Below are 24,823 nucleotides of genomic sequence, written 5' to 3' on the forward strand. Positions count from 1 at the left end.
CCGTGAATGGAGCGGGCCTTGCTGAAGCTGCACTGTCCCCCTCACCCCGTTCCTCCCCTGTCCCTACCCGGCCTGTGAGCCCCGCAGTGCTGCGTCTCTGACCGCCTGGCTGGGGTCACTGAGCAGCTGTGGACAAGCCAGCCTCTTGGGGCCTCGGTTTCTCCTTCTGCAGCACACGAGGGGCTCCTCGTGCTCACCACCTGCCACTCCAAGGCCTCAGCTTCACCTGCTGTTCCGCCAGTCCCCCGGCCCGGGAAATGGGGTTTGGGGGGACGTTCCCACGCTCTGAGGGGCACGCACACATGAACCCGGTGCGGGCTCTGGGGCTCTTACAGACTGAGCCCCTGCTCAGGCCCCTGTCTTCCCTGGGGGGCGCTCCTGGCGCCTGGGGACAGAGCAAGTGGGCCTGCTGGCCTTGCCCGGGGGGCTGCTCTGTTCTTCGTGGTGCCCCACCCGGGTCCTGCGAGGGTTAAGTGTCTTCACGGAGCCGCTCGGCCCAGGACCGAGAATGGGCGGGGGACCACACGGAGGCCCACGTGGAAGGAAGCTTTGGGTGGTTTCTGCTTCATGTGCCTTGAGCCCACGCTCTTCCTGCCCCTTGAGCAAAGGGGTGGGGGGCAGTTTGGGGGCCGTGGGGAAGGAAGGAGGCGAGGTTCCCGCTGGCAGGAGGGGCCCGGGGCTACCAGGGGACAGTGTGGTGCCTGCCACCCTTCCCCACGCACGCCCGCATCACCCGGTTTCCGCCTCCATCGGGTTTGCAGAAGTGGGGGTGCGGGGGTGCCGCGCGGCTGGGGTCCTGGCACCGGGGGAGAGGGGCTGGCCTGTGGGCTGCCGTGGGGAGCATCTCTGGGCGCTGACAGCAGCCCTGGACTGGACGCAGCAGAACCAAAACTGCTGTGTCACCGCTGTGTCACAGCCACCGGCGGTTGCCGGGGTGACTGGTGAGTTTCCCACGCTTCCTCCAGGCGGGGCGGGGCTGGGCGCCGAGGGGGTGCTGGCTTGGCCCTGCACGCCTGGAGCCACATGACCCGGGACCCCCACTCTGATCCCTGAGGCCCTGGCAGGGTGGCCTGCTGACATGGAGCCCGACTCTCTGGTCTACTGGGACCAGCCCTCGGCGCCCACCATCTGTGGGTCGCGGTTCCCCCAAGTGCCTGCCTCACAGGGACGGTGGCGAGTACACGCGGTCTTGTCCAGGGCGTGCGCAGTAGTGGGGCCCGGTTCTTGTTCTTAGCTGAATGAGGGGCGGGGGCATGAGCAGGGCCTCAGGGGTCTTCCCCCGAGGTCTGGGCGGGCTGTGGGCAGAGCAGCCTCCTGCAGCCTGGCGGCCGCTCAGCACAACTAGGCCCTGCCCCTCCCGAGCTGTGTGGCCTGTGGCGGGCAGGGCCCCCCTCTGAGCCTCGGTTTCCCTCTCTGTAAAGTGGGGTTATGTTGGCGACTCCCGACCGCGGGGTAGGTGCTGGGGACCGTGCCGACCCACCGGACACCCCCACTTGTCCCTCCTCAGCTCAGCTCACCCATGAACCCCGTCAGCAGCAGCGAGGACATCAAGCCTCCCCTCGGCCTCAATGGTGTCCTCAAAGTTCCGGCCCACCCCTCAGGGAACATGGCGTCCTTCACCAAGCACATCTGTGCCATCTGTGGGGACCGCTCCTCAGGTAGGCCGCCACGGGACCCGACGGGCGGGGCGCGGGGGCCGGCCGGGGCGGCGTGGTCACGGGCCTCTCCCCGCAGGCAAGCACTACGGGGTCTACAGCTGTGAGGGCTGCAAAGGCTTCTTCAAGCGGACGGTGCGCAAGGACCTGACCTACACCTGCCGGGACAACAAGGACTGCCTGATCGACAAGCGGCAGCGGAACCGCTGTCAGTACTGCCGCTACCAGAAGTGCCTGGCCATGGGCATGAAGCGGGAAGGTGGGCGCGGGCGCCGGCCGGGGGGGGGGGTGCGCCGCTGCGTCCCGCCTGCCTGGGCGCTCGCTGCCTGCGGACGCGGGGCTGCGCGGAGGCTTTGCTCCACCTTCCCTGGCACCTGCTGCGTGCCCGGGATCGCTGAGGGGGGACAGCCCGGTGATGGACTAGCGTCGATCAAACCCTCCTCGTGGTCGTGCCATGAGGTCGTGGCAACCCGGTGCGTGGTTTCTGGGGCGCCGGGCCAGGGCAGAAGCACCGTGAGGGCCGAGGTGGGAGGTGGGAGGTGCGGTCGGGGCGGGAGGAGCCCAGGGCCGCGGGTGCCTGCGTGTCCTGAGCGACGTTTCGGGGTCTGGCTAGGGGCTGATCAAGGCGGCCAGGGCGGGGACAGCACGGAAGAGGGGGCGGACCGGAGCAGGACACTCTGGAGACCGAGCAGGTGTCCCCAAGCCCACCAAGTGCCGGGGTTGCCCTGGGCCCCGCTTCCTTCTGCGCACCTGGAGGAGGCTCCCTGGGTCCTCAGAGCAGTCGGACTCTTGGGCTTGGGTATGGGGGCCTGCTTTATGGACAGTTTGTTAGGGGCAGGGCAGGGAGACAGCTGGCATGGAAGGTCACTCCCCTGAGGCCACTGAACTTAAGTGACTCAGCCAGACTTGGGCCCGAGTCCTTGGCCCCAGCGTGGCAGTGTGACCTCCCTCTGCCCAGCCTCTCCCTGTGGGCCTCAGTTTCCCCATCTGTGGGCTTGCCGACCGCTGCGTCCTGCTGGCTCATTCCCTGGGTTACTCTGCTCCTGTGCTCAGATGCAGCGGGAGGGGCCCATGTCGCTGGCGCTCGTACCCAGGGCCTCGTGGGAATCAGGGGCTCCGTGTCTGCTCCTGTCTGAGCTGCCACTGCTTCTGACGCGGTCCCCAGGCTGGTGGCCCACCGCCAAGGACTGTCACCTGCGGTGCCTGTGGCTGTCCTCTCATGTTCTTTTCTAGCTCCTCTGGTTCTTGGGGAGAAGCTGAGACCCAGACGGGCCGTGTGGTCCTGCAGGATTTCCTGCTCCGGGCTGCAGGGGACAAGCAGGACATGGCGCCGCTCCCGGCAAGGGGAGCCGCGGGCTCCGGCACTGAGCCGCCGGGGCCGGCGCCGTCCGTGGGGAGTGGGTGCCCCCAGGCCTTCTGGTTGGGTGCCTGTTCCCTGTACTGCTCGGTCCACCCACTCTTCCTCGTGCAGGGACTGAAGCCGAGGGTCCAGGGCTTGCCTGAGGTCGCACGCCAGGTGGCACGCAGGCGTCTGGCTCCCAGTGCTGCCCTCCTTCCGCAGGCCATCTCGGGTGGAGGAAGCCTGTGCCCGGCCGGGGGACATGTGCATCTGGCCCCGGTTCCCCTGGATGCCGCTGTAACCAGGGAGGCCTTGCTGGGGGAGGTCCATGCAGCTTTGTTGCTGGGATAGGAACTCGGGCAGGGCAAGCATGTCGCAGTCAGTAGACAGGTGTGTGCCCAGGTGTGGGGCCTGGGCAGAGGGCTGGGTGCCAGCATGCTGCGGGAGGCTCGGGCTCCCTTGAGGACAGCCTAACACAGGGCAAGCCTGGGTTAGTGCCGAGACCGCTGGCTTGCCAAGGCAGCTCTCCTGGTGCCAGGCGCCATGCTGGGTGCTGGGCGCGAGCACTGAGCTGTGGGCAGGCGTCCGCTGACCATGATTGTCACGTTACCAGGCAGGCCCTCGCCCCTGGTGGGGTCTGTGTCAGTCGGGGAACCCAGCTGCGGGCCGATGTCCAGCCTGATGCCCTAAGACTGGAGGGTGTGGGGAGAGCGTGAGCCCAGCCAGAGGGCGTGCGTGTGCTCAGGCTGAGAACACGAGCCGGTAGAGCTGCTCCTGGACGGCTGCGGAGATGCTGAGCTCTTCCTCAGCCTGGCTGCTTTGGAGCCTGGGCGCCATCAGACTCCAGCTGCCGCCTCCTCTGCTCGTCCTGGGAGAGACTGGGTGATGCCTGTCTTGTCCCAGTGCAGCTCCAGGGTCCCAGGGTGCAAGAGGCCTGGTCTGGCCCCTGCCCTGGTGCCCTCGGGGATAGGGTGTTGTGTGCAGGGCCTCACTGGGCACCCTGCCCCATTGCCCGTGCTGCTGGGCTTCTCGGAGACAGACGGGCTGCAGAGGTGGGGGGCGGCTGGGCTGCCCCCGTCAGCTCGGTCCGGAGTCGCTCCAGCCTGTGTGTCTCTCTTGCCTTGCTCTCTCATCTGATGGATAAATCTGGTGCTTTGGGTGCGTTCCTGAGATAGCACATGGCCCTCAAGACCTGAGTTATGGGCCGTTAGATAAATACCTGATCCTGGCAGGGCCCACCTGCTTCTTGCCTTGTATTGGATTTATAAGTCACGAACGTGCAGTAAAAACCCTCCCACGGAGCTCTCTCCTGCCCGAAACACAGCAGCACACAGCCGGGCCCCTCCCCTGTGCTTGCTCAGTGCTCGGGGCCCAGTGCACAGCCTCTGTCTTGAGTGGAGTGACCAGTGGCCCCAGTGTGACTCTGGCACCGGTCCAGCAGGGAGCTCCAGGGTCTCCCAGGCCCCGAGGCCTGTGGCTGGGTGCTGGGAACTGCCCTGTCCCCCCGGAACTCTCCTGAAACCGCTCCTTTCCTCTTTGTTGTCTCGGAGACGAGCTGGGGCCCCTGGCAGCAGCAGGGCAGCGTGGCACCCCCAGGGAGTGGGGGCCGTGCCAGCCAGGCTTGGCCTGGAGCGCAGAGGATGGGAGGTGTTGGCTTCCAGGCTGGCCTGGGCTGCGGAGCCCTGCAGGGAAGCTTGTGATCAGGGCCCCGGGACGAGCGAGGAAGCGGGCTGCACCCAGACGGTGTCCCCCAATGCAGCGCGGGACGGAGCAGCTCGGGGTTGGCATCCGGACTGGCTGACCCTCAGGGAGAGCTCAGGAGTGGCTCGCTCTGGCTCAGAAGGGACCGAGACCCCTCCTTGGTGCTGGCAGATAGCATCTCTGTTGGGCAATGCAGGGGCCTGCGTACACAAGCACCGGCTTGGGACTCGCTCAGCCGCATTCCCGGGGAGGTGGGGGCTGCGGCCCAGGTGGGAATGCCGGCCTCTGGCCAGGCTGTGCCCGGGCCTGTCTGCTGGAGCGCACGGTGGCAGGGCTGGTGGGGGGCGCTGCTGGCGCTCCCGGTCTGATGGGGGCCTGGCCCCACCTGGGGTGACGCCCGCCCAGGCTGGAGGAGCGCCCTGCTGCCCGCCTCTCTGCTTCCTTCTTTCCCTCCAGGAAGGCCTCTCCCTGCTTCCTTCCTGCCTCCCTTTGCTTTCCGAGCTCCGTCACCTGACCACGTGTGTGCATGCGTGCGCGTCTGTGTGTGTGCACGTTTGCATGTGTGCGTGTGCGTGTGCGTGTGCTTGCACAAGTGCCCCACACATTCCTGCTGTGGACAAAGAGCCCAGCTGGGTTCCCGCACCGCCCCGGTGACATCGAGGGGGTGACTGCCTGTGCCTGTTTCCTCAGGTGACCGTGGTGGCGCAGCGGCTCCCTGCGGAACAGGACAGCGGTGATGTGGGGTGGAGAGCGGAGAGAGAGCGTGTGTGTGTGTGTGTGTGTGTGTGTGTGTGAGAGAGAGAGAGAGAGAGAGAGAGAGCATGTGCGGGGTCACTCTTGCATGCCGACACCTTGTCCTGGACTGAGTGCCCAGAGAGCGGGAGGGACGTGTCCGCTGAGCTGGAGAGCCAGTCGGCAGGATGGTTCCTTCTCTGGGTCGGACGAAGGGGCTCTGGGCCGTCAGTCCTGTCTGTCCTGGGGCTGCACACGGGACAGAGGAAGGGCCCAGCCAACTGGCAGCAGGCTGGGGTGCTGCCTTCCAGAGACACCCCCTGCCCACGTCCTGGCTTCCTGCCCAGCCCAGCAGCCGGGAGGGGTGGCGGTGGGCACCAGGACGGGGGTGGCCTGCTCTGCCCCCCCATCCCCACATCAGCATCTCCGCAGATGCTAGGGACCCCGGTCTTGTTGGGTGTGGAACCCCCTCCCAGCCTGTGCCTCTGTGGTCTTCCCAGGGTCCCACAGGGCTCCGGCCTGGGGGTATAATGAGGCCCCGTGTTCGCAGACGCCTCCTGCCTGAGGCTTCCTGGCGCCAGCACAACGTAAGGCAAACATGACTCTGTCTGAAAGGTGATTGAGCTGGCAAGACATAAGTCCCCGGGCTCCCTCCTGCCCCCTCCGTGTCTATAAATAAAACCATAATATTTATAATGATGCCATGCGGAGCTGCCAGCCTCCGCGGCTTCAAAGTGCCTCACGGAGCGTTGGCTCCTTAATTCGCGCCGCCCCCACGGAGCAGGCAGGTGCTGGGGACCTCCACCCCACTCTGGGTGCTGCCCCGCCTTACGGCCACCCCGTCCGTCCCGTCTGTGCAGTGAGAGGAGACCCACCACCGGCCGCGTGTGAGGAGTGTGGGAGCAGGAGGCACGGAGCCGTGAGCGCCTCGAGGGTCCCGCCCGGGGCCAGCACCGTGCTTCCCCGCTCCGGGGCCGAGCACGCGCAGCCACAGGGCTGTCCAGGGCGGGGCAGGACCCAGGAGGCCGGGCTGCCAGACTCCTGAGCCTGGAGCCGCCCACTGTTCTGTGAGCTCAGCCGGGCCCCTCGGCTGCTGCGGGCCTGTCGCCCCAGCTGGTAAGACGAGGTGCCTCTTGGCGGCCTCCTGGCTCTAACAGCTTCGGGTTCTGCCCAGAGCACAGACCTGGAAGACCACCCCATCCTCCGGGTCTCAGGGACACGGGCCCGCCTAGACGCGGGTGTGTCACCCTGGTTGCCGGCCTTGTGGCTCGGGTGGTTCTCCTGGACTCTCACCCCCTGTGGCCGAGGGGGACCGACGAGGGGCCCAGCCCCCACCCCCTGTTGGCGTCCAGAGGCCCGGCTGGGGAGGGGCCAGAGGATGGGCAGCCGGCCGCAGCCATGCCGGCTCGAGCCCCCGTGGACACCCCTGCCGTCAGAGTCTGTGGAAGAGCTAAGTTCGCAGTGGCTCGGACTTGGGGCCTCCTGCCGGGGCTCCTGGCCCAGCTGGTGTGGCGTGAAGGTGTTGGCTGACCCGCCTTGAGAATTGCCGTGTGGATGGCAAGTCCCTCGCTTGAGTCGGTGCTCTGGGTCCCAGAGAGCGTAGCCTCTGGCTCGGGGTTGGGCCCGGACAGCCACTTGTCCGTGCACGAGGGACATGGGGCCTGCCCTCAGGGGCCCACGGGTGGTCAAGAGGTGTTCATGTGGACGGTTAGGGAGCTGTGGGCCATGTTGTGGGAACCCCTGGGGCCAGCACCATCGGGGACCCCCCACACCCCTGGGCTGCAGGCGTGAGAGCAGTGAGGACCGGCCGATCCTGGGAGCTGCGGACGCGGGAAGCAGGGCCCGCTGGGAGCCAAGGCTGGGCAGAGAGGGTGCCAGAGCCGCGTCACCCGCCCTCCTGCTGGCGCCTCAGCGTTTGCCGAAGCCAGTGCAGGGCCCAAGGGGAGAGGGACGGGTCAGACAGTCTGAGTTTGGGCCCTCAGAGCCAGAGCCGGGGGGTGGGTCCAGGGTTTCTCGGAGGGGTACTATGTGTGGTCCCCTGGAGAGCTCCGGCCCTTGGAGAGGAAGCCCAGCTCCGTCGAAGGCCCAGGGCTGTCGCACTCAGGAAGCCCCGGGAGGGGCCGTATCTTCTGCTCTCCAGAAGGCCCTGCCCCAGGACGCTGGACCCGGAAAGAAGGCACTGAGTGTGGAGTCCCACGGGAGCGTGAGGGGTGAGGGCGGGGTGCCAGGCTGTGGCTCTGCAGGGACTGGGGCTCCAACCTGGTTTTGGGGATGTCCGTCTGCGATGGGTCAGAGATAGGGAGTAGGAGGTGGCCTGAGGAAGGCCCGGCGGAGGGAGAGAGGTCCCAGCGTGCGGCTGGTAGCCTTGGGAAGGCCTCGAGGTCCCTTGGCTGAGCCGGCCCCTCCAGGCTGGCTGGAAGCTGGGCGGTGGGCCCGAGGCCCTACCTACAGCTGTCGGACTCCGCTGACCTGAGCTGGCTTCTCTGCGGGGGCGCGCCCTGGGCGGCTTCAGCCCCCCGTGCACGTCACTGTGTGTGATCTCCATGCTCTGCCCTGGGGCCCCCGGCAGCGGGCTGTGTACCAGAGCCTCGGAGCGTGATCAGGGACGGGGGTGGTGAGGGTCTGGGAGGTGGTGGGAGCTGCTGCCACGTGGCCCGAGCTCCCGTCAGGTGGTCTGGGCGTCTGTCCAGGTGAAGGTTCTGCAGGGCCCGTGGAGTGTGCTGGGCCCAGCAGACTGGTCTGCTGGCGGTGGTCTTTGGAGGAGGGGCTGCCCGGGGCCATCTCCTGAGAATGGCTGCTGCCCTGTTCTGAGCCCTGGGGTTTCTGGTAAGGGGTGAGCAGCCGGAGCTGCTTGGGGTGCTGTGAGGGACCCAGGCCTGGTGTGTGCGTCCTTACTGGTGAGGAGCCTTCCGGACCTGGAGTGGGCCCAGCTTCATCAGTGCCCCTGGGCTCTGCAGCGTGGGGCCATTTCCAGGCTCTTCCTCTCCTCTGGGATGGGCATGTGGACAGAGGTCTGAGTCCCGTCACCAAGCTCCCACTCTGTGATGGGGTCTCCAGGGGCCCCAAGAAGCCGAGGGTCTTGTCTGGGGCAGGGGCAGAGAGCCGGCCCTGTGGAGGCCGAGGCCACCCCAGGGGTCTGGTGCTGGGGCGTGTCAACGCGTCTGGGGCTCAGGAGAGCATGACTGCAGAGGGTGGCCTTGGGGGAGGCCCGTCCTGGTGCTGCTTTGACAGCCTCTGGGGGCCCCAGAGCCTAGCCATCTCAGGCTTGACCAGCGCCATGTGGAGAGCCCTTCCCGGCCCGTGGCGAGTCTCCCCACTGCTGACTCGCTTGCCCCAGGCCAGGGCCTTTGGTGCTAGTACCAAAGCAGAGGGGGAGGAGACGGGGGTCAGCCCAGGGGGCCGAAGCCACCTCAGGAGCCGTGTCGGGGGCTAGTGGGACTCTGGGGGGTGGGGGTCCGTGGCCCAAGGTCTGTAAGCAGACCTGTCCACGTGGGGCTCCGTGGGGTTGCTTGGAAGTCAATGCCTCCATCTCTGCCTCTCTGTCTCCCTGCATAGGCTTCCCTCCCTGCTAGGCCACCCCCTGACCACCCTCTGACCACCCCTGTGCTCAGCCCTCCCCACAACCCCGACCAGGCCAGCCTGGGGCATCCTGGCTCACACTAGGGATTGGCCTCCTGCTTCTGGTCTCCCTTGGGACCCTTCTTCTTTCTACAGCTGGAGACGCATGTGCCGTGCTCTCTCCTGTGGCTCGTCAGACCCTGTGCAGGAACGTGCCTCCTGCCCCCCACTGGCACCCCTTGCGGTGTTTCTCCAGCCAGTGGGAGAGGTCTCCGTTTATCAGGAGTGGCTCTGTTCCGGCTCTGGGCCTTTGCACATGCTGCCGCCTCTGCCTGAACTGTTACCTGTTTTTTTTTTGGTTTTTTTTTTTGCCACTTCTTCCAGGAAGCCTTCCTGGTTTTGTCCATAGTCCATTGAAGCTTTTTTCACTGTATGCTGGGAGTGCTGCTCAGCAACCAGTCAGCTGCGTGAGAGCGGCCTTGTGTACTCTGGCCGCTGTGTGCCTGGCCCTGGATGGGTGCTGGTGTGGCCCGGTGTGTTGGGTGGATTAATGTAGGGCGGTTGTACCCTGTGTTCTGGGCACACTTGGCCACCAGAGGCCAGACCTGGGACAGAGATGGGGCAGGGTTTGTCCAGCTCTGAGCCATGCCTCCCTCTGTGGCCCCGGCGGGCGCGCTGGCTCGGCTGGTGCTGCTTGGCTCCTGACGGCTGAGGGAGTCGCGGGCTGACCGCCCCCCCCCGCCCCCTGCAGCCGTGCAGGAGGAGAGGCAGCGGGGCAAGGACAGGAGCGAGAGCGAGGTGGAGTCCACGAGCAGCGCCAACGAGGACATGCCGGTGGAGAAGATTCTGGAGGCGGAGCTGGCTGTCGAGCCCAAGACCGAGACGTATGTGGACGCAAACATGGGGCTGAACCCCAACTCGGTGAGCTCTGCCCCTGCACACACGGCCTCCCCCGGGGCGGCAAGGCCAGCACTGCTCGGGGACCGTTGGCCCCTGGTGGGTGGTGCTGGAGGCCCAAGCTGTCATGGCCAGTGCTGAACGCCAGGACACAGCACGTGCTGTCCGGCTCCTTGTGGCCTCGGGCCATTGCTCAGCTGGGTCTCGGGAGTCCTGTACCTGCCCCAGGCGTGCAGGCCGCGGGGTGGTTTCACCTGTGTCCTCTTGTGGGGTCAGGGCTGGGATCAGAGCCCTGTGGCTGACCCTGAGGTCACAGCAGCCTCCCTCCCTCTGTCCTCTGCCTGGCCCAGAGCGGCCGCCACCGTGCTGGACAGAACCAGCTCGTGCCCTGCAACTCCAGGGCCTTTGCACGTGTGGCTCCCCCTGATTCCTCCTCAGGCTTCTGTCTGGCCCGAGGTGTCCCTTTTCCCGGGGGCCCCTTTCCCGCCGGCCTGCCTTCATGGCCCTGCAAAGGTGTGTCTGGCCCCATGACGGGGCACAGGGCTTCCTTCCTGTCCCCCAGCACGCGGCAGCCAGTAGTGGGGCGTGTGGTGTGTTGGTGCCTGGAGGTGGTGGTTGGTCACGGCCCAGCTCCAGCCAGGACCCCGCCTGCCCGTGGGCACTCACACAGAGCCCAGGCTGGGAGGGTCCCGTGTGCTCGCCAGGCCCCCGTGGCCGGGTGATGGGCCGTGCCTGTTCCCCTGCACTTCCCCGCACACCGCGGCCCCCCCTCAGATCCGTGCCCTGTCAGGGAGAAGGCGCACATGGGGCCAACCCCTGCAGTCCCAGTGAGGGGAGGGGAGGCCAGCTTCGAGGCGTTCACGGTTGCACAGGAACTCCAGAAGGAACGGGGAAGCGGGCAGAGGGTTGCTAAGCCAGGACATTCTCAGGAGCAGCCGGGGCCGCCCTCTGCTCCCTGGTGTGGACCCCACAGAGGCGCCGGCTGAGCAGGGAGCGCCATCTCGTGCCCAGCAAGTGCCTGCCTTCCTGCCTGCCTGGGCCTGGGCTCTCCCCGCACGGGGCTGCCCCGCGCCTCTGAGGAGCAGAGTCTGGCCATGGTGGAATGCACTAGAACCCAGCCCTGGCGTCTGGCGTGCTGGCCGCTGGGTGCGTCTCACGCAGGGACTCCGTGTGGGTGGCCCCTGTGCCCGTGCGAATTGCGGGGTGGGAGGAACACCCGCGGGGTGTGGCACAGGGCCCCGGGCTTCTGGATTGCACCGAATCTGCTGCCGGGGACGGAGGAGGGACTTGGGGTGAGGGCCAGTGTGGGGGCGCTCTGGGTGTTGGCACCCTGGGCTGGGGGTCCCTTGTGCCCCAGAAACCCTGGCTGACGCCTGTGTGTGCAGCGCCGTGTCCCCGTCTGCACACCCCAGCCCCTTCCAACCCTGTGGCCTCTGTGCCACTTTGTTACCGGGCGTCCCACATGTGCCCTCAGCGGGCCTTTCCCGCGGGCCCCGCGCGTTCCAACTGAACCTCCCTGTGCGGCAGCTGTTTGCTGTCGAGGCAGGGAGCTCTTCAGAGGATGCCCCGGCCATCGTGTGTGGCTGTCGTCCTCCCCCTCGCTCAGGACCCAGAGGGTCCGCTGGTCAGGAGCCCCGAGGGGACTCCCCTGAGGCCTACCTGGGTCTCCTCATCTGTGACAATGAGGGGGAGTCTTTTCCGGCTAGAAGTTTCTGGAAGGGCCTCTGATGCCCCCATCTGTGTGCGATCTCCACACCCGGTAGGAAGAAGTGACCCAGAGGCGTCGGCACTGGCCACTGTCCTCAGAGTGCCCCCCAGCCTGGCACTCGCGCCCGCACCTCCGTTTCCCTGCCTGTGACTGGGGGCACTTGGCCCCCACACCTAGGCCTTCCTACAGCAGTGATTTTAGTGTCTTACAGTCCTGGAGGTCTGAAGTCCGCAGGCAGCGTCCGGGACGAGTCGCGGAGTGGCCAGAGCTGGTTCCTTCTGGGGAGGACGTCGCTTCCCTTCCCGCTGCTGGAGGTGCCGCCTCCTCGGCCCGGGCCCTCCTCCAGCGTCAAGCTGGCAGCTTCTCTCCTGCTCACGGGCTCCCGTCTCTGACCCCTGCTTCCTTCTTTGGGGACCCCGTGATGACCCGGACCCCCCTCAAACCCTCCCTAGATCTTGCCCACAGAGCGGGGCGCAAAGCAGCACTAGCCACGGGCTCGGGGGGCGAGGACACGGGCCTGGGGCCGATCTTCTGCCCAGGGCTGGGGCAGCACATGGAGCAGGGGCCCGGTCTGGGCCGTGCTCTCAGCCGGGCGCTCAGTGGGTGTCTCTCCCCCGCCCAGCCCAACGACCCCGTCACCAACATCTGTCAGGCCGCGGACAAGCAGCTCTTCACGCTGGTCGAGTGGGCCAAGCGGGTCCCGCACTTCTCTGAGCTGCCCTTGGACGACCAGGTCATCCTGCTGAGGGCAGGTGAGTGACTGGGTTGGTCCTGGCAGGGAAGGGTCGGTGGGGGGAGAGGGCGGGGACCTGGGGGACACCCCTTTCTCCTGCAGTGTAGGGCTCCCGTCTGGCCCTGCTCCCCCCACCCACAAGGAGGTCATCGGTTTCGGGTCTCTAAGTGGCTTTGGGAGGGTCAGGGGGTGTCTGGGGACCCTGGAGAGGCTGCCCTGGAGGGTGTGTGCTCCGACCTTTCCCTGCCCTGAGGCCTCTGCTCCTCACAGGGGGTAGGAGCACAGACTCTGGGGTTCGGGTCAGGCCTGGCTCCCGACATGCTCCAGGCACGCCGAGTGCAGGTTCCTGCTGGAGGGACAGAAGGGGCGGGTCGCCAGCTGTGCGGGGTGCTGGGCCTTCGTGGGGGGTGGCAGAAAGCACCCCCACCCCACCGGCCTCCTGCCCCACCGGGCCGTCTGCACGTGCTTGGTGCGTGGGAACGTCAGAGGGCAGCCCTGCCCCATGCCTGCCGGGCCCTGGGTGCGCTTGGGGTAGCGGGAGAGGTGGTGGCCGGCCCAGAGGTAGGAAGACGCTGGGCAGGCCCCGGGGGAGGGGGTTGGCAGGGAGAGGCAGAGTGATGCATTGTGCGCCCGCTGTGGGGGGACAGATGCTCTTGGGGCCAGCTTGGCCTGCAGCAGGACTCATCCCTGGCCTTGTGGGTGCCTCCAGTTGGGGCATAACACCTGACGCCCAGAGCCACAAGGCAAAGGTGTCGGGGCCGGGGCTCCTGACTCCCTGTGTGATGGGGTGAGCTCTGGCCTGCACCGGGCCTCAGGTTCTCCTTCTGAAAAATGGGGCTCTAGTTCTGGAGGACTGTAGGTGGTCGGAAGTGGGATAGCCGGCGTGACGCTGTGCCGCGGAGCCCAGAGCCTTCGGCCCGGGAGTGTAGCTGTGGACAGGGCCATCTCTGTGGAGGCGGCTGGGGCTCCCGTCCATGGGACTCCTTGAGAGCCCGGCACAGAAATCATTTCTATTTCGAGGTTTGCTTCCATACTTTCTCCTAACCCGGGACGTCTCCTCCGGTTTGTCTCTGCTGGGAGCCCACGTAGAGGGAGTGTCCCGTCCGCCCGAGGCTCTAGGATGCGGTTTTTTTTTAGTTTAAGAATCTATTATTTTGTGGTGCCCCACGTAGCACGCAGTAGCTGGAGAGTTTGCCGCTGAGACCAGGTGGGTGGCCGCTCCTCCGTGGCCGTCCCAGAGAGGATCCCCACATCCTCCATGGCACGAGTGTCCTGCCTGTGTGGGAAGGGACCTCCCAGGACGCGTGGGTTTGGGGAGCACGTGGGTTACACAGAGCCAAAGAAGATGTTCTGTGCGGGACTTCTCAGGGCCTTTACTGCCCGAGTTTGCACCACAGAAGGAAGAGGCATGTCCTCAACATTGGTGCTCAGGAGCGTTTCTGTGCCACAGCCCTGGGATGCGGAGTCCCCAGAACCCCCTGTGGGACATTCTGCAACAGTGCACGCTGCCTGTGGAGGGCTGAGTGGCAGCCCGTCCGGGGGGCCCCCGTGTGACCACGCCCCCTCCTCCCCCCAGGCTGGAATGAGCTGCTCATCGCCTCCTTCTCCCACCGGTCCATCACCGTGAAGGACGGGATCCTCCTGGCCACCGGGCTGCACGTCCACCGGAACAGCGCCCACAGCGCAGGCGTGGGCGCCATCTTTGACAGGTGGGGGCCCCGCCTGGGTTTGTGGCCCCTTCTGTCCCCGGAGGGTGTCGATGTGGACATAGGAGGGCGAGGTTCTGGCCTCTGCACGTCCCCGTGCTGGGGACGCCCAGCGCGCAGCGGGACAGGCAGACGGGCCTCCTCTGGCTCTCTTCCTTGAAGCTCTGGCGGTTAGGAGGGCTGCGCCTCGGTGTCCACAGAGGCCTCTAGAAAGTATGGCTTCCTGGGATCTGCTTGGGTTTAAAGACATGGCCCCCGCCATGCTCCGAGCTGCCCGTCTGTGTCCAGCTGCTGGGAGGAGGCGACGGTGGCAGGGCGCTTAGACTCCAGCAGGCGGCGTCAGGGACACCCAGCTCCTCCTTGCCCTCTGAGTGAACAGAACGGGAGCGTGGCCTCGGGGCACCCTCTGGAGCACCTGTCCCCTCTGACTCTGACCTCCAGGCTCCCAGGGATCTGTTCCCTGTGCTGCCTGCCGACCGTCGGGGACCCCCGGCTCCACGGGGTGACCGTCCAGGCCCTCCCTGGGCCACCGTCCTTCGTTCCCTGTCCAGTCTCCGACCGCTGAGCCCTCCCCGGGCACGGCTGTCGAGTTTTGGGGGCCCGTGAGTAGGCAGAGGAGGTCGGGGAGCTCAAGCCGCAGGGAGCTGCAGACAGACGCACGCCACGGCCCACAGGGGCTGGGCCAGCCGGGGGTGGTTCAGAGTCCTGCCCTCTGACAAGGAGCCACGGCTTGCTTTGGCCACGAGTGTCTGGTAACAAAAAGCGAAATGTCTCCCCGCCCGGCAGCTAGGTAGGGGGAAGGAAGGCCACGTCCTGGGGAGAACAGCTTTCCCGTGGGCCGCAGGGCCTGGCCTCGGGCCGTAGGGAGCCTGTCCTCAGGGTCTTTCCGGCGGGGGCGCTGGGGGGGCGCAGTCTGACCGGACGGCGGTGGTGGCCCGCTTCCTCTGCAGGGTGTTGACGGAGCTCGTGTCCAAGATGCGGGACATGCAGATGGACAAGACGGAGCTCGGCTGCCTGCGCGCCATCGTCCTCTTCAACCCCGGTACGGCCTCCCCGGCCCACGGCCTGCCGGCCAGCTCTGGGCCCCCAGCGCTCGCGGCCGCTGCGCCGTGGGGCCTGTCGCCCATCCCTCCTTGTGAGGGGAGACGAGCCCTGCCGCCGTCTTCTCACCGCGCTCGTGAGCACGACACCTGGCGTGGCCTGGGGAGCTGTGCTCACCCCTTGTGGTTTGCGTGCTGCGTCCAAAGCGTGGCCCCACTCTGCCTGGAATCCTGGGCCCTGGAAGAGGCAGCCTCTCCGTGAACTTGTAGTGGGCAAGTTCTGGAGCCCGGGCTGGCGGTGGGGGGACGGCGCACACAGGGGTGCAGTGTCCTTCGGGGCTGCTGCTGGCTTTGCAGGGAGCTGGGGGGCTGGCCAGCCAGCGGGGAAGCCCTGATGGTGCCGGGGCGCTGGGCCCGGACCTCCCGCTTTCCGCCAGCTCCAGTGCTGAGGGAACTGGCTGTGGGAGAGATGAGTGTCTTCCTGCGGGGACAGCGCACATCCAGGGGCACTTGTTCCCCAGGTTTACGCTCTGAGCCTGTGGTCCTGCCTGCGTGGGAGCCGGGGCCGCGCAGCTTAGCCTTGCCGGGCGCCCTCTCTGTTGCGGCTGCGCAAGGCCTGGCTGCCGGCACGGGGTCCCTCGCTGCGGGTGCGGGAAGGACGTGGCCAGAGCGGAGGCCCCCCAGGCCTGGGTGCTGAGCTACAGAGAAGCCTGGCGCGTTCCTGAGGTGGCCAGGGCCCCAGGTGGCCTGCGGCTTTTGCACTGGACCCTGGTGTACCTGCCGGGGGTGAGGGCACTGGTGTGAGCCCCCCAGTCTGTGGCTCAGAGGTGGCCTGTCCCAGCACGGAGCCACTGTGGGGCTCACTGGCTTCAGATGGTAGCAGTGGGCAGCTGTGGGCTCCAGCGTCTGCCCCAGGCCTGTCAGGATGGGCCACCCTTGGCTGGGGCCAGACCTGGGGCCTTTGAGCCCTAGCGTGATACCATGTGACATGGTGGCTGCTGTGGAGGGAGATGGGTTCGTCTCTGTGGGCGTGGGGGGTCGTGGGGAGCCCCGGGAGACGAGGACGCCGAGAGGAGGGCCAGCCTGGGCGGGCTCTGACCGGGTCGGAAGGGCCGGGCTGGCTCACCTGCTCGAGCCCTGGGACGCCCGTCGCTGCCTCCCTAGATCCCAGCCCTGGGCCCTGGAGGCTTTGGTGGCTGACGTCCAGGCGCCTCTGTCTACGGGCTCCTGCCCCAGGGTCCCAGGGCTCAGGCTGGCTGTCAGCCTCTCCCCCCACTGCCCTGTGTACGGGTGATGGTTCTGAGCTTTCCTCCCTCTCAGAGGAACCGGCTCCCACTTCAGCCTGGTTGCCCTGGTGACCAGGAGAGGGCGACGGTGGCCCAGTGCACTTGACCCCCGATGGGGAAGCCGAGAGCCGGGCGTCCAGGCGTGGGCTGCAGTTCACGTGTCCAGCGAGTGGCAAGCCGGGACCCAAGCTAGGACTCGAGGGGCGGCCTTGGGGGCGGAGCCTGTCCGGCTGCGGCTGGCCCCAGCCGGGCGGGCCCTCGGTGGGGAGCGGGCCTGGGTGCCCCGGGCAGCAGTCTGGGCTGAGGCCGCTGATCTGCGGCCCCTCCCCCGCAGACTCCAAGGGGCTCTCGAACCCGGCAGAGGTGGAGGCGCTGCGAGAGAAGGTGTATGCGTCCCTGGAGGCCTACTGCAAGCACAAGTACCCAGAGCAGCCGGGAAGGTGAGCCCCAGCCCGGCCTCCCTGGGGGCCTCAGGGGCCTGTGACCCCCGCCCCAGGCAGGACTGCCCCCCCGGCCCTTCTGGTACCTTTGTGTGAGTTAGAAGGCAGCACCCTGCTCCGTGGGGGGGAGCCCGTGCGGGGCATGGGGGACGTGCCCGGCGCTCCCGCTGCCCCTGCAAACATAGGCCCGCGTGCAGCCAGTGCCCTAGGGCCTCCCCAGCCCCTCATGGGCTCCCCTAGAGCTGGGTCTTGGCATGCTTGCCCGAAGCGGGGACAGATGCCAGCACATGATAGGCGCTTGTACACGTGTGCAGAGCTGTGCAGGCACCGGGGGCGCCGGGGTCCACAGTGCCAGGTGCACGGCAGGTGACAAGGGGGACTGTCTGTGGCTTTGGTGCCATCGTGAGTCTTGTCCTGACTCTGTCCGCCCCCCCGTACCCGCAAAGGGCCTCTCTCGGGAGGGCCATGCCCCCCTGCCGGCCGCCAGCCCCCGCCACCCCCCGCCGGACGCACGCGCAGCTGCGGGCACGGGTGGCTGTGCCCTGCTCCTCACGGCCCTCATCTGGTTCGGTTTAAAGTGAACCTTGCTGAGGAGGACGGAGGGCAGGCTTGTTTTTCCTGGCTCCCCGCCGCAGCCATCTCGCCGGCTCAGCAGAAAACCGCTTTCTCTGGCCCCGGTCCAGCCTCTGCTGCGTTTTTTTTGCCTTAAAACGTGGGTTGTGTGGCCGCCAGACCAACCACAGGGCTTTCTCCCCTAAAATACAGACGTTGTGAATAATTAATGAGCCCCATGGCCCCTCAAGGGTCCGTGCCGTTGCTGGGGGGACGCAGCAGCCGAGCCTGGCGACCCCCCCCCGAGCCCTGCACCTCCCGCCCCCCTCCCTGTTCATCTCCTCCCACGGCTGGGCAGGGCCTGGGGATCGAGCCTGTGGCTCGGCGCCAGCGGAGCCGTTTCTGGGGAAGGGGTGGGTGCCGGCCCGCGGCACAGGAGACGCCAGTGCTTTACCAGCCGCGGCTGGATTGAGCCCAGACCTGCTCCCCCGGCCCAGAGCCGCTCTGCCTTGACCGCCCCACTGCCACCAGACGCACTGCCAGTGCTCAGAGCCATCTTCGTAGCTCTTCCCTGCTCGTGTTCGGAGCAAGCGCACGTCGGTTAACTCCCCGTGAAGCTCTGTCGAGCCGCAGCAGCTGCCGTTGCGCCCCTGACCCTTCCTCCTGAGTCCCTCTGCCCCGGGCCTTCGGGACTCTCGTGGCTGCCGCGCGCGCTCCTGCTCCCAGGCCTGGGCCTGCCGTCTCCGCTCCCTGAGAGGCCCGGCCCCCCCTTCCCTAAGGCTGTGCACAGGCCAGGCTCTGCTGCTGCGGCTTCCGGGCTCCGTCCTGTCCCCAGGAGGCCACCGGGTGCCCGGTGGAGGGTGGAGGCGGGGAGGGTGGCCGGCGCGCCCTCACCGGGCCCTCCCACAGGTTCGCCAAGCTGCTGCTGCGCCTGCCGGCCCTGCGCTCGATCGGCCTCAAGTGCCTGGAACATCTCTTCTTCTTCAAGCTCATCGGGGACACGCCCATCGACACCTTCCTCATGGAGATGCTGGAAGCCCCCCACCAAATGACTTAGGCCCGCCAGCCCGTCCTTCGCGCCCGCCCCCGGCCTGGCCGCTCCCGCCCGGCCGCCTGCTGCTCTTCTCAGCCGAGCCGCGTCCCCTGCCCCTTCCCTGCCTGGCCTCTGCGGACAGGGGGACGCGGCCTGCTAAGCCTCCGTGTTGCCACCTCGCCGTTCCCAGCGCTGCTCGTGCGGGAAGCCGGGTCCCAGCTTTCCCGGGGTAGCGGGGCCAGCTCTCTGGGCCGCAGGCCCACCCCTGGGTGCCCCCTGCCGGTGTGCCCCACCCAGGCTCAGGAGCAGGGGGACAAAGACTCCACCTGCCCCCCAGCAAGGCGAGGGGGGCTCTGGGGTGAGCCAGCTTCCCTCATCGTGAAGGGTGAGCGGCCCCTTTTCCAAAGATGACTTGCCGTGTCACCCCCAAGCCGAGCAGGACAGGAGCTGCTCCAGCAGGGTTCCAGGACCCTCTCAAGGCTTCAGGGCTTGGGGTCACCCGCCTCCCCGCCGACCTTTCTCTTCAAGTCCCCGCTTCAGCTTCTCCCCCTGCATTGCCGTACGCAAGCCGGGGCGAGCAGACCCCGTGTGCAGCCCGGCCTCAGTTCTGTCCATGGGTTTAGTCTGGGCAGAGGGGCAGGCCAGCCCCCGTCTCTGCAGGATGAGCCCGCTTCCCGGCCTTCCCCAAGTCCGGGGCCATGCTGACCTGTCGAGGGCAGAGGTTGGAGGCAGGAGGGTGCTTTGTCCAGGGGGGTCTTCAGGCAGTTGGAGGGAGCCAGGGGCCCCCCGGGGCACGTGGAGCCAGAAGGCCTCGTGGGCAGATAAGCCCAGTGGGAAGGGGCAGGCAGGCTTCCTCTGGAGCTATTGGCGGAGGGGCCCCCGACGCCGGCGGCCTGTTCTGTGCAGACGAGTCCTGGACTCGGGGACTGTGGCCTGCCTGCGTCCTGGGGCGTGCAGCTGGATGCCCCTCGGGGACAGCCAGCCCAGCTGTTGTCGGAGTGACCGCCTCAGGCGGGGCTCCAGCACGTGCTCCAGCTGACGGCACCCCCGGCCAGGCTGGTGCCTGCTTTTGTAGTGTTTCCCCGGCCGGGGCAGGGGTGCGGCCTCCTGGGGTGGGGCGCTCTGCGCTCCATGGCATGCAGGGCTCTCTCAGGTTGAACTGGCTTCTTTTGCACTGTAACGCCCTCCCTTTGGTCTGAGTGCTTCCCGGTCTTGCGCTTCAGACTCCACGAACCCAGCGTCTGTCGCTGCTGGGGGCCCGAGCAGAGGCGGCAGGGGGCGGGGGAGGTGGGCAGCTCTGGTGTCCTCAGCCCCTGAGGGGTTGCTCTGTAGCCAGGCTTCCCTCCTGGGGCCCCCATGAGCAGCCCTGGGTTGGGGGTGCCTTCCCCAGAGTCTGGTTTCCCACCTAGGGCAAGGCAGGGCGGGGCCTCCAGGCCCTGTGGGGCAGGAGGTGGCCCTGCTTTGCCTTCCAGAGGTCTTAGCCCACCTGACGGTGAGGCGCCAGGCCAGGGCTCTGAAAGCCTGCCCGGAAGCCACCTTCCTCTGCCACCGGCGGCTCCTGAGGAGGGGAGGGCCTGCCCAGCTCCCAGACTCTCCCGAAAGTCTTGGAAGCCTGTGGGGGCTCGGTTGTGACAGGCAGTGACGCAGGCACTCTTGGGGACTCTCGGGGTCCCCCCAGTTGTGGGGACGGTAGACTGCCCCACGTCCGATGCCCCTGGTTCCTTCCGCAGTCGGACGCGCCCCGTCACCCCTGCCCCTCCACTGCCAGGGTCCTTGGGCACATGGGGGCCTCCGTGGAGGAAGCCCAGGGCTGGGTCTCTTGGAGGGTCGGCTTCTGCACAACCTCCCCATTACGGGCCCGGGGGCCCCGGCTGCTTGTCCATAAAGCCCTGAGGCTCCCAGGCTCCGGCCTGGAAAGCCGGAAGCCCCCAGCCCGTCCGGCCGGCGGGCGCAGCACTGTGGGCGCGCAGGGCTGTCCTCTCCTCCGTCGGCTGTCCTTGTCGTGCTTCCTGCGCTGTGGGGGAGGTGGGGAGGTGGGGAGACGGCGCGGGGCTCGTCAGAGAGCTAGGAGCTTTATTTAACCGGACCGCTAGTCGTGTTATCAATCTGGTTCAATTAAGGTGATTTTTGTAATTATTTTTATTATTATTATTATTTTGGTGGGACAATCTTTAATTTTCTAAAGACAGCACTAACATCAGCTTGCTGGCCACCTCGCTCGTCCCCGCCTCGGCCCGGCCTGGGAGCTGCCGGGGCCCGGGAGTGCTGTGCGGACTCACGTTCCCGCTGTGACATCGGGGGCAGGGAGCGAAGACGACTCTGCCTGCGTCTGCAGGGGCTGTCCTTGGAAGCCGACCTGCCCTCCGCGCCTGGAAGCACGTGGTCTCTGGGGCGAGGGCCCCGCGCCCCCGGCTCTCCATGTCTCCTGTTCCTCGAAGATTTGAGCCCGCGGCAAGCGCAGACACCGCGTGGAGCCCCCTGGTCTGTGGGGGCCGCCGGCAGGGCCTGGCCTGATGTGCGGCCAGTGGGCCATCAGCTGATGTCGTCCCCATCATGGAGTTGGGCGCGTGGCCTGTGCCCTGTCGGCGCGGGGGTGTGGCATGACACGTCCTGCTGCAGAGACAGCGCGGGGCTGGCGGCGCCGACGGCCCACGCAGGGCAGTCACCAACGTTCTGTCTTCGTTTCTAATCGAGACTTTCCCCCGTTTTCCTATACACCTGCTTCACGTAAGCAAGTACGTGAGGACCCTCCGTGGGGAAACCGGGTTTGCGTGAGGATCTCAAGGCGAGGAGTGCATCTATTTTCAGATGCTTTGGAGCAAAAGCAGCTTTACCGGCCCCCGACCCTTAGCAAGGCCCTCTCTGGGACGCACCGCGAGCCCTCTGGAGGGTGATGAGTACAGAGTAGAGAGAAAGTGTCTAAAGCATCGGGAAAGGTAAAAAAAAAAAAAAATCTATTTTTGTACAAATGTAATTTTATCCCTCATGTATCCGTGGATGGTGGGGGGGTGGGACTTGTTTGGTTTCTGCTTCTAGGGCTGGAAGAGAGACCGCTCTCCGGGAAGCGCTCGCACGGCCGAGGTCGCAGCGCGGGCTTTGTGCAGACGGCACGGACGTTTCCCCTTGGGCAGGGTGGGCCCCGGATGTCCAGGGTTTTCTTCCCCTTCTGAGTGATTCTCGAAGCCTCGCTCTGTTCTCCCCCGTCGCCAGCTGGCCTTCCCGAGACTGTTTGACTGTGAACTTTCTTCCCTGCGCGATTGTTCTCGGAGCACCGGCGCCCCTGGTGCCGCGCGGACCCACAGCAGCGTTAGAACGTGGAAAGAAAAACACAGGAAAACGTGAGAGGAGAAACAAAATATGAGCGTTTAAAAATAGATCCCACTCCCGTTCTCATTTGTTCTGCTGGGGGCTTTCCTGTGTGGGGCCAGGAGCGGGCCGTGCGAGAGGGCAGGAGGGCTTCCTGGGGGCGGCGCGGGCGTGGGGGCAACTCAGCTGCTGCCCGACCTGCAGGGGGTTGGGGGGCTCGGATTGTTGGCGCCCCGTCCTGCGACCGTGCTCCTTCCTTGGTCTCTGCTCCGCGGCCCTCATGGAGCCCCTGTGGGCCCCTCTGCCTCACTGGACACTGGGCACGTGGCCACCCGCCCTGCCCCAGGCTGCCCCAGCCCAAACGGGCCAGCGCACTCATGCGGGGCCACAGAGTGAATGACGTCATCCAGCTGCCACGTTCCTAACGGAGTAATGACGGCCCACCTGCTTGCTCTGTGCCGTGTCGTAAACGCTCTTCATCTCCGTGCTGTCTGGGGGCCGGGCCGGGCCTGGCTGCCGTTGGGCACGGGTGTCCGTGTCCTCCCCCAGCTCCTTCCCAGGGAGGCTCTGGGTGCCCTGAGGCCTGGAGTCCTCTGCCACCAGACAGACAGCCGGCTGCAGGCGAGGGGCGCTTTCAGCCAGAGCGGCGAACCTCACCAAGGCAGGCCCGCGTCTCCCCTCCCCAGCAGGTGCGCCCACAACACGTGTCCACACATGGCCCGTGTACGCGCACGTGCACGCACAGGCTCCACTCACGCAACCCAGCTCTCGCACAGAGCTCAGGACAGGCGTTCACAGCAACGCTCGTCCACAGCGTCCGTGTACATGTGACATGAGCGCACACACCGTCCTAACACTGTGAACACACCGCGTGCGCACAGCCTGCATACACAGGTGCCCGCTTTGCACACCGGCGTGCAGGGGCCTCACAAGGCCTCTGGGAGTGCGACGCAGGACAGAGGGGTCTCCCCCGGGGGAGTTGGCACCCCCCCACATGCTCCCGCTCTGTGAGCTGGGCCTGACGTCTCGCTCCTGGGGCCCCAGCCGTGGCTGGCCCAGCCTGCTGCTGGCTGTGCCCATGGGGCCTCAGCCTGGACTCCCCAGGAGGGGTGGGCACAGGGAGGCCCACTTCTGTCTGCAGCAGGCCCCCCACCTGCTGGGACTGGCCGGGACCCACCCGCTCTGCTTTCTGTCTGCTCAGAAGCACGTGTTACCAGCTGTTACCAGCCGTGGGGGCTGCCTCTGGGGTATGCAAAGAGGCTCAGGCCTGGGGAGTGGGGGTGGGGGGTCGGGAGGCTTGCCTTCCCGGGAAGGGGCCCTTGTCCTGCCTTCCACATGACCAAAGCCACCGTTGAGTGCGCTGTGTGGGGCCGCCGGTCCCTGGTGGGCCCCCTCCCCATGCAGGTGCCAGCCCAGCTCCGGGCGGGGCCTTCAGGACATGCCAGGTGGTCGCAGGTGGGCTGGGAGGGCGCCAGGTGTGAGTGTCCCCGTCCGACAGCTGGGACAGCTGCAAAGCGAGGAGGGGCCCCCCGTCCTGCAGGAGCCAGCAGGGAGTGTTCCTCACGGGTTTTCAGGGTGTGGCCCTGCCCAGACCCTGCCCTTGGGGCCGGGAGGGCCGATCCCTGTGTTCCTAAGGAGCTGTGTGGGGGACCCCGGTCTGTCGGTCCGAATCAGTCAGGGGCAGCCCTGGCCAGAACAGGCCATTGACTGAGATGACCTCCATGGGGGCCACTCCTGCCCCCAGCCAGGGTCCCCCAAACCTGCTCCAGGACGGAGACCCCCAGGAGCACAGCTGGGCGCTGTGCCAACCCCGACGAGGGGAGCAGAGGCACGTGGCCAGGAGACCAACGAGTCCTGCCGGGCCGGCTTGAACCCCAACCTCTGCGGTGGGTGGAACCCCTGGAGCCCCACCCCCAGGAGCAGGGCCCCCGCTGACGCATGCGCGCACCCAGCAGGGCAGGCAATCGGGCCTCTGGCTTCCCTGCTGCTCCCAGCCCCCGTGGCGGCAGCTGCCCGGGGTGGTCCCCCTGGACCAGAGGTGCTGGGCACAACGGCTTTGTTGCCAGCACAGGCCGCCCTGCTGGGGTTTGTAACTCCAGGGCTCCAGAGGCCGGGGGGTGGGGGTAGCATTTGGGCTGGGACAGCCCTGAGCACCCACTGTGCAGCCCGGAGGCCCGTGACTGGGAGGGGCTGGTTCCGCCCTCAGCAAGCAGCCGGGCAGGGTGCTGGGAGCTCGGGAAATGGGGGAGCTGCTGGGGAGAAGCCCTGGCACCCTACTTCGGACACCTGGGACAGGGGAGCTCGTGCCACCACTGGGCGTGAGGGCAGTGGCCCGCCGAGTGATGGGAACCCGTGGAGGGGGCAGGGAAGTTGGGGAGGCCTCAGGCAGGAAGGGGCGGGAGCAGGGGGAGTCAGGGAAGGGGCCATGTAAAGCGCTCAGTCCCCAGCGCCTAGTGCTGCAAGGGGCCCGTCTGTCCCTAAACTCGGGGGCTGCTGGTGACCTCGAGTTCTCCGAGTGTCACCCTACTGGCCGTTCCGGCGAGCGGTTCCGGCGAGCGTTTCCGGCCGCCCTCCAGCTGCAGAGCGCAGGGGGCCCAGGCTACCCTCCCTGCTGTGTGCGGAGCCCTGGGGAGTCCTCAGTCGGGACCGCCCAGACCAGACCAGCGCCCCCCGCCCATGGCTCCCCAGCGCAGGGGAGGCCGCGGCGTGGAGCAGCACTGCCCTCTGCTGGACGCCCTGGGGCACAGCCGACCCGGCTCCCTCCATCCCTTCCAGTCCCCGGGAGCCGTCCCCCCGGGGGTCTAGCATCAGAGGTCCAGGCTGGTGCCTGGTTGGGGGGAGGGGGACAGCAAAGACCCCACCTGGGGCCTGGATCCAGACAACTGCCCCCAAGTCCCCACTTCCTGTTTCTTGTTCCAAAGAGGCTGTGACATAGGGCCAGGACCCGGACAGGGGTGGGGGTTGGAGCCCTCAGAGGTCAGCCCTGAGCAGGGGGCACCTCCCGAGAAGGCCAGGGCTGTGAGTGCACAAGGTGGGCCATCACTGTGCCCTTGAAGGTGCAGATCCAAGGCCAGGTTGGAGCCTGCCCAGGGGAAAGCCAGAGGGTGGGCCCCCGTTCATCATCACGGGGGTAGCAC

At 67.1% G+C, this 24,823-nt stretch overlaps 1 protein-coding gene across 3 annotated transcripts in view; it reads left to right on the plus strand.

The window, feature by feature from the left end:
- The window catches only part of RXRA (retinoid X receptor alpha), a 91,259-nt gene extending 70,025 nt beyond the window's left edge, over positions 1-21,234 (plus strand). For all 3 annotated transcript variants that reach the window (XM_045082875.1, XM_013058548.2, XM_013058550.2), the window contains exons 3-10: positions 1,508-1,658; positions 1,735-1,914; positions 9,737-9,906; positions 12,213-12,342; positions 13,900-14,032; positions 14,980-15,071; positions 16,690-16,795; positions 18,257-21,234. In XM_045082875.1, the coding sequence (XP_044938810.1) occupies positions 1,508-1,658; positions 1,735-1,914; positions 9,737-9,906; positions 12,213-12,342; positions 13,900-14,032; positions 14,980-15,071; positions 16,690-16,795; positions 18,257-18,404 (1,110 nt within the window). In that variant the 3' untranslated portion in view covers positions 18,405-21,234. The remainder of the gene's footprint in view (positions 1-1,507; positions 1,659-1,734; positions 1,915-9,736; positions 9,907-12,212; positions 12,343-13,899; positions 14,033-14,979; positions 15,072-16,689; positions 16,796-18,256) is intronic.
- Positions 21,235-24,823: the final 3,589 nt, after the last annotated feature.

This window comes from Mustela putorius, unplaced genomic scaffold (genome assembly GCF_011764305.1).
Source record: "Mustela putorius furo isolate JIRA1106 unplaced genomic scaffold, ASM1176430v1.1 tig00000596_pilon_pilon_pilon, whole genome shotgun sequence".
NCBI lineage: Eukaryota > Metazoa > Chordata > Mammalia > Carnivora > Mustelidae > Mustela > Mustela putorius.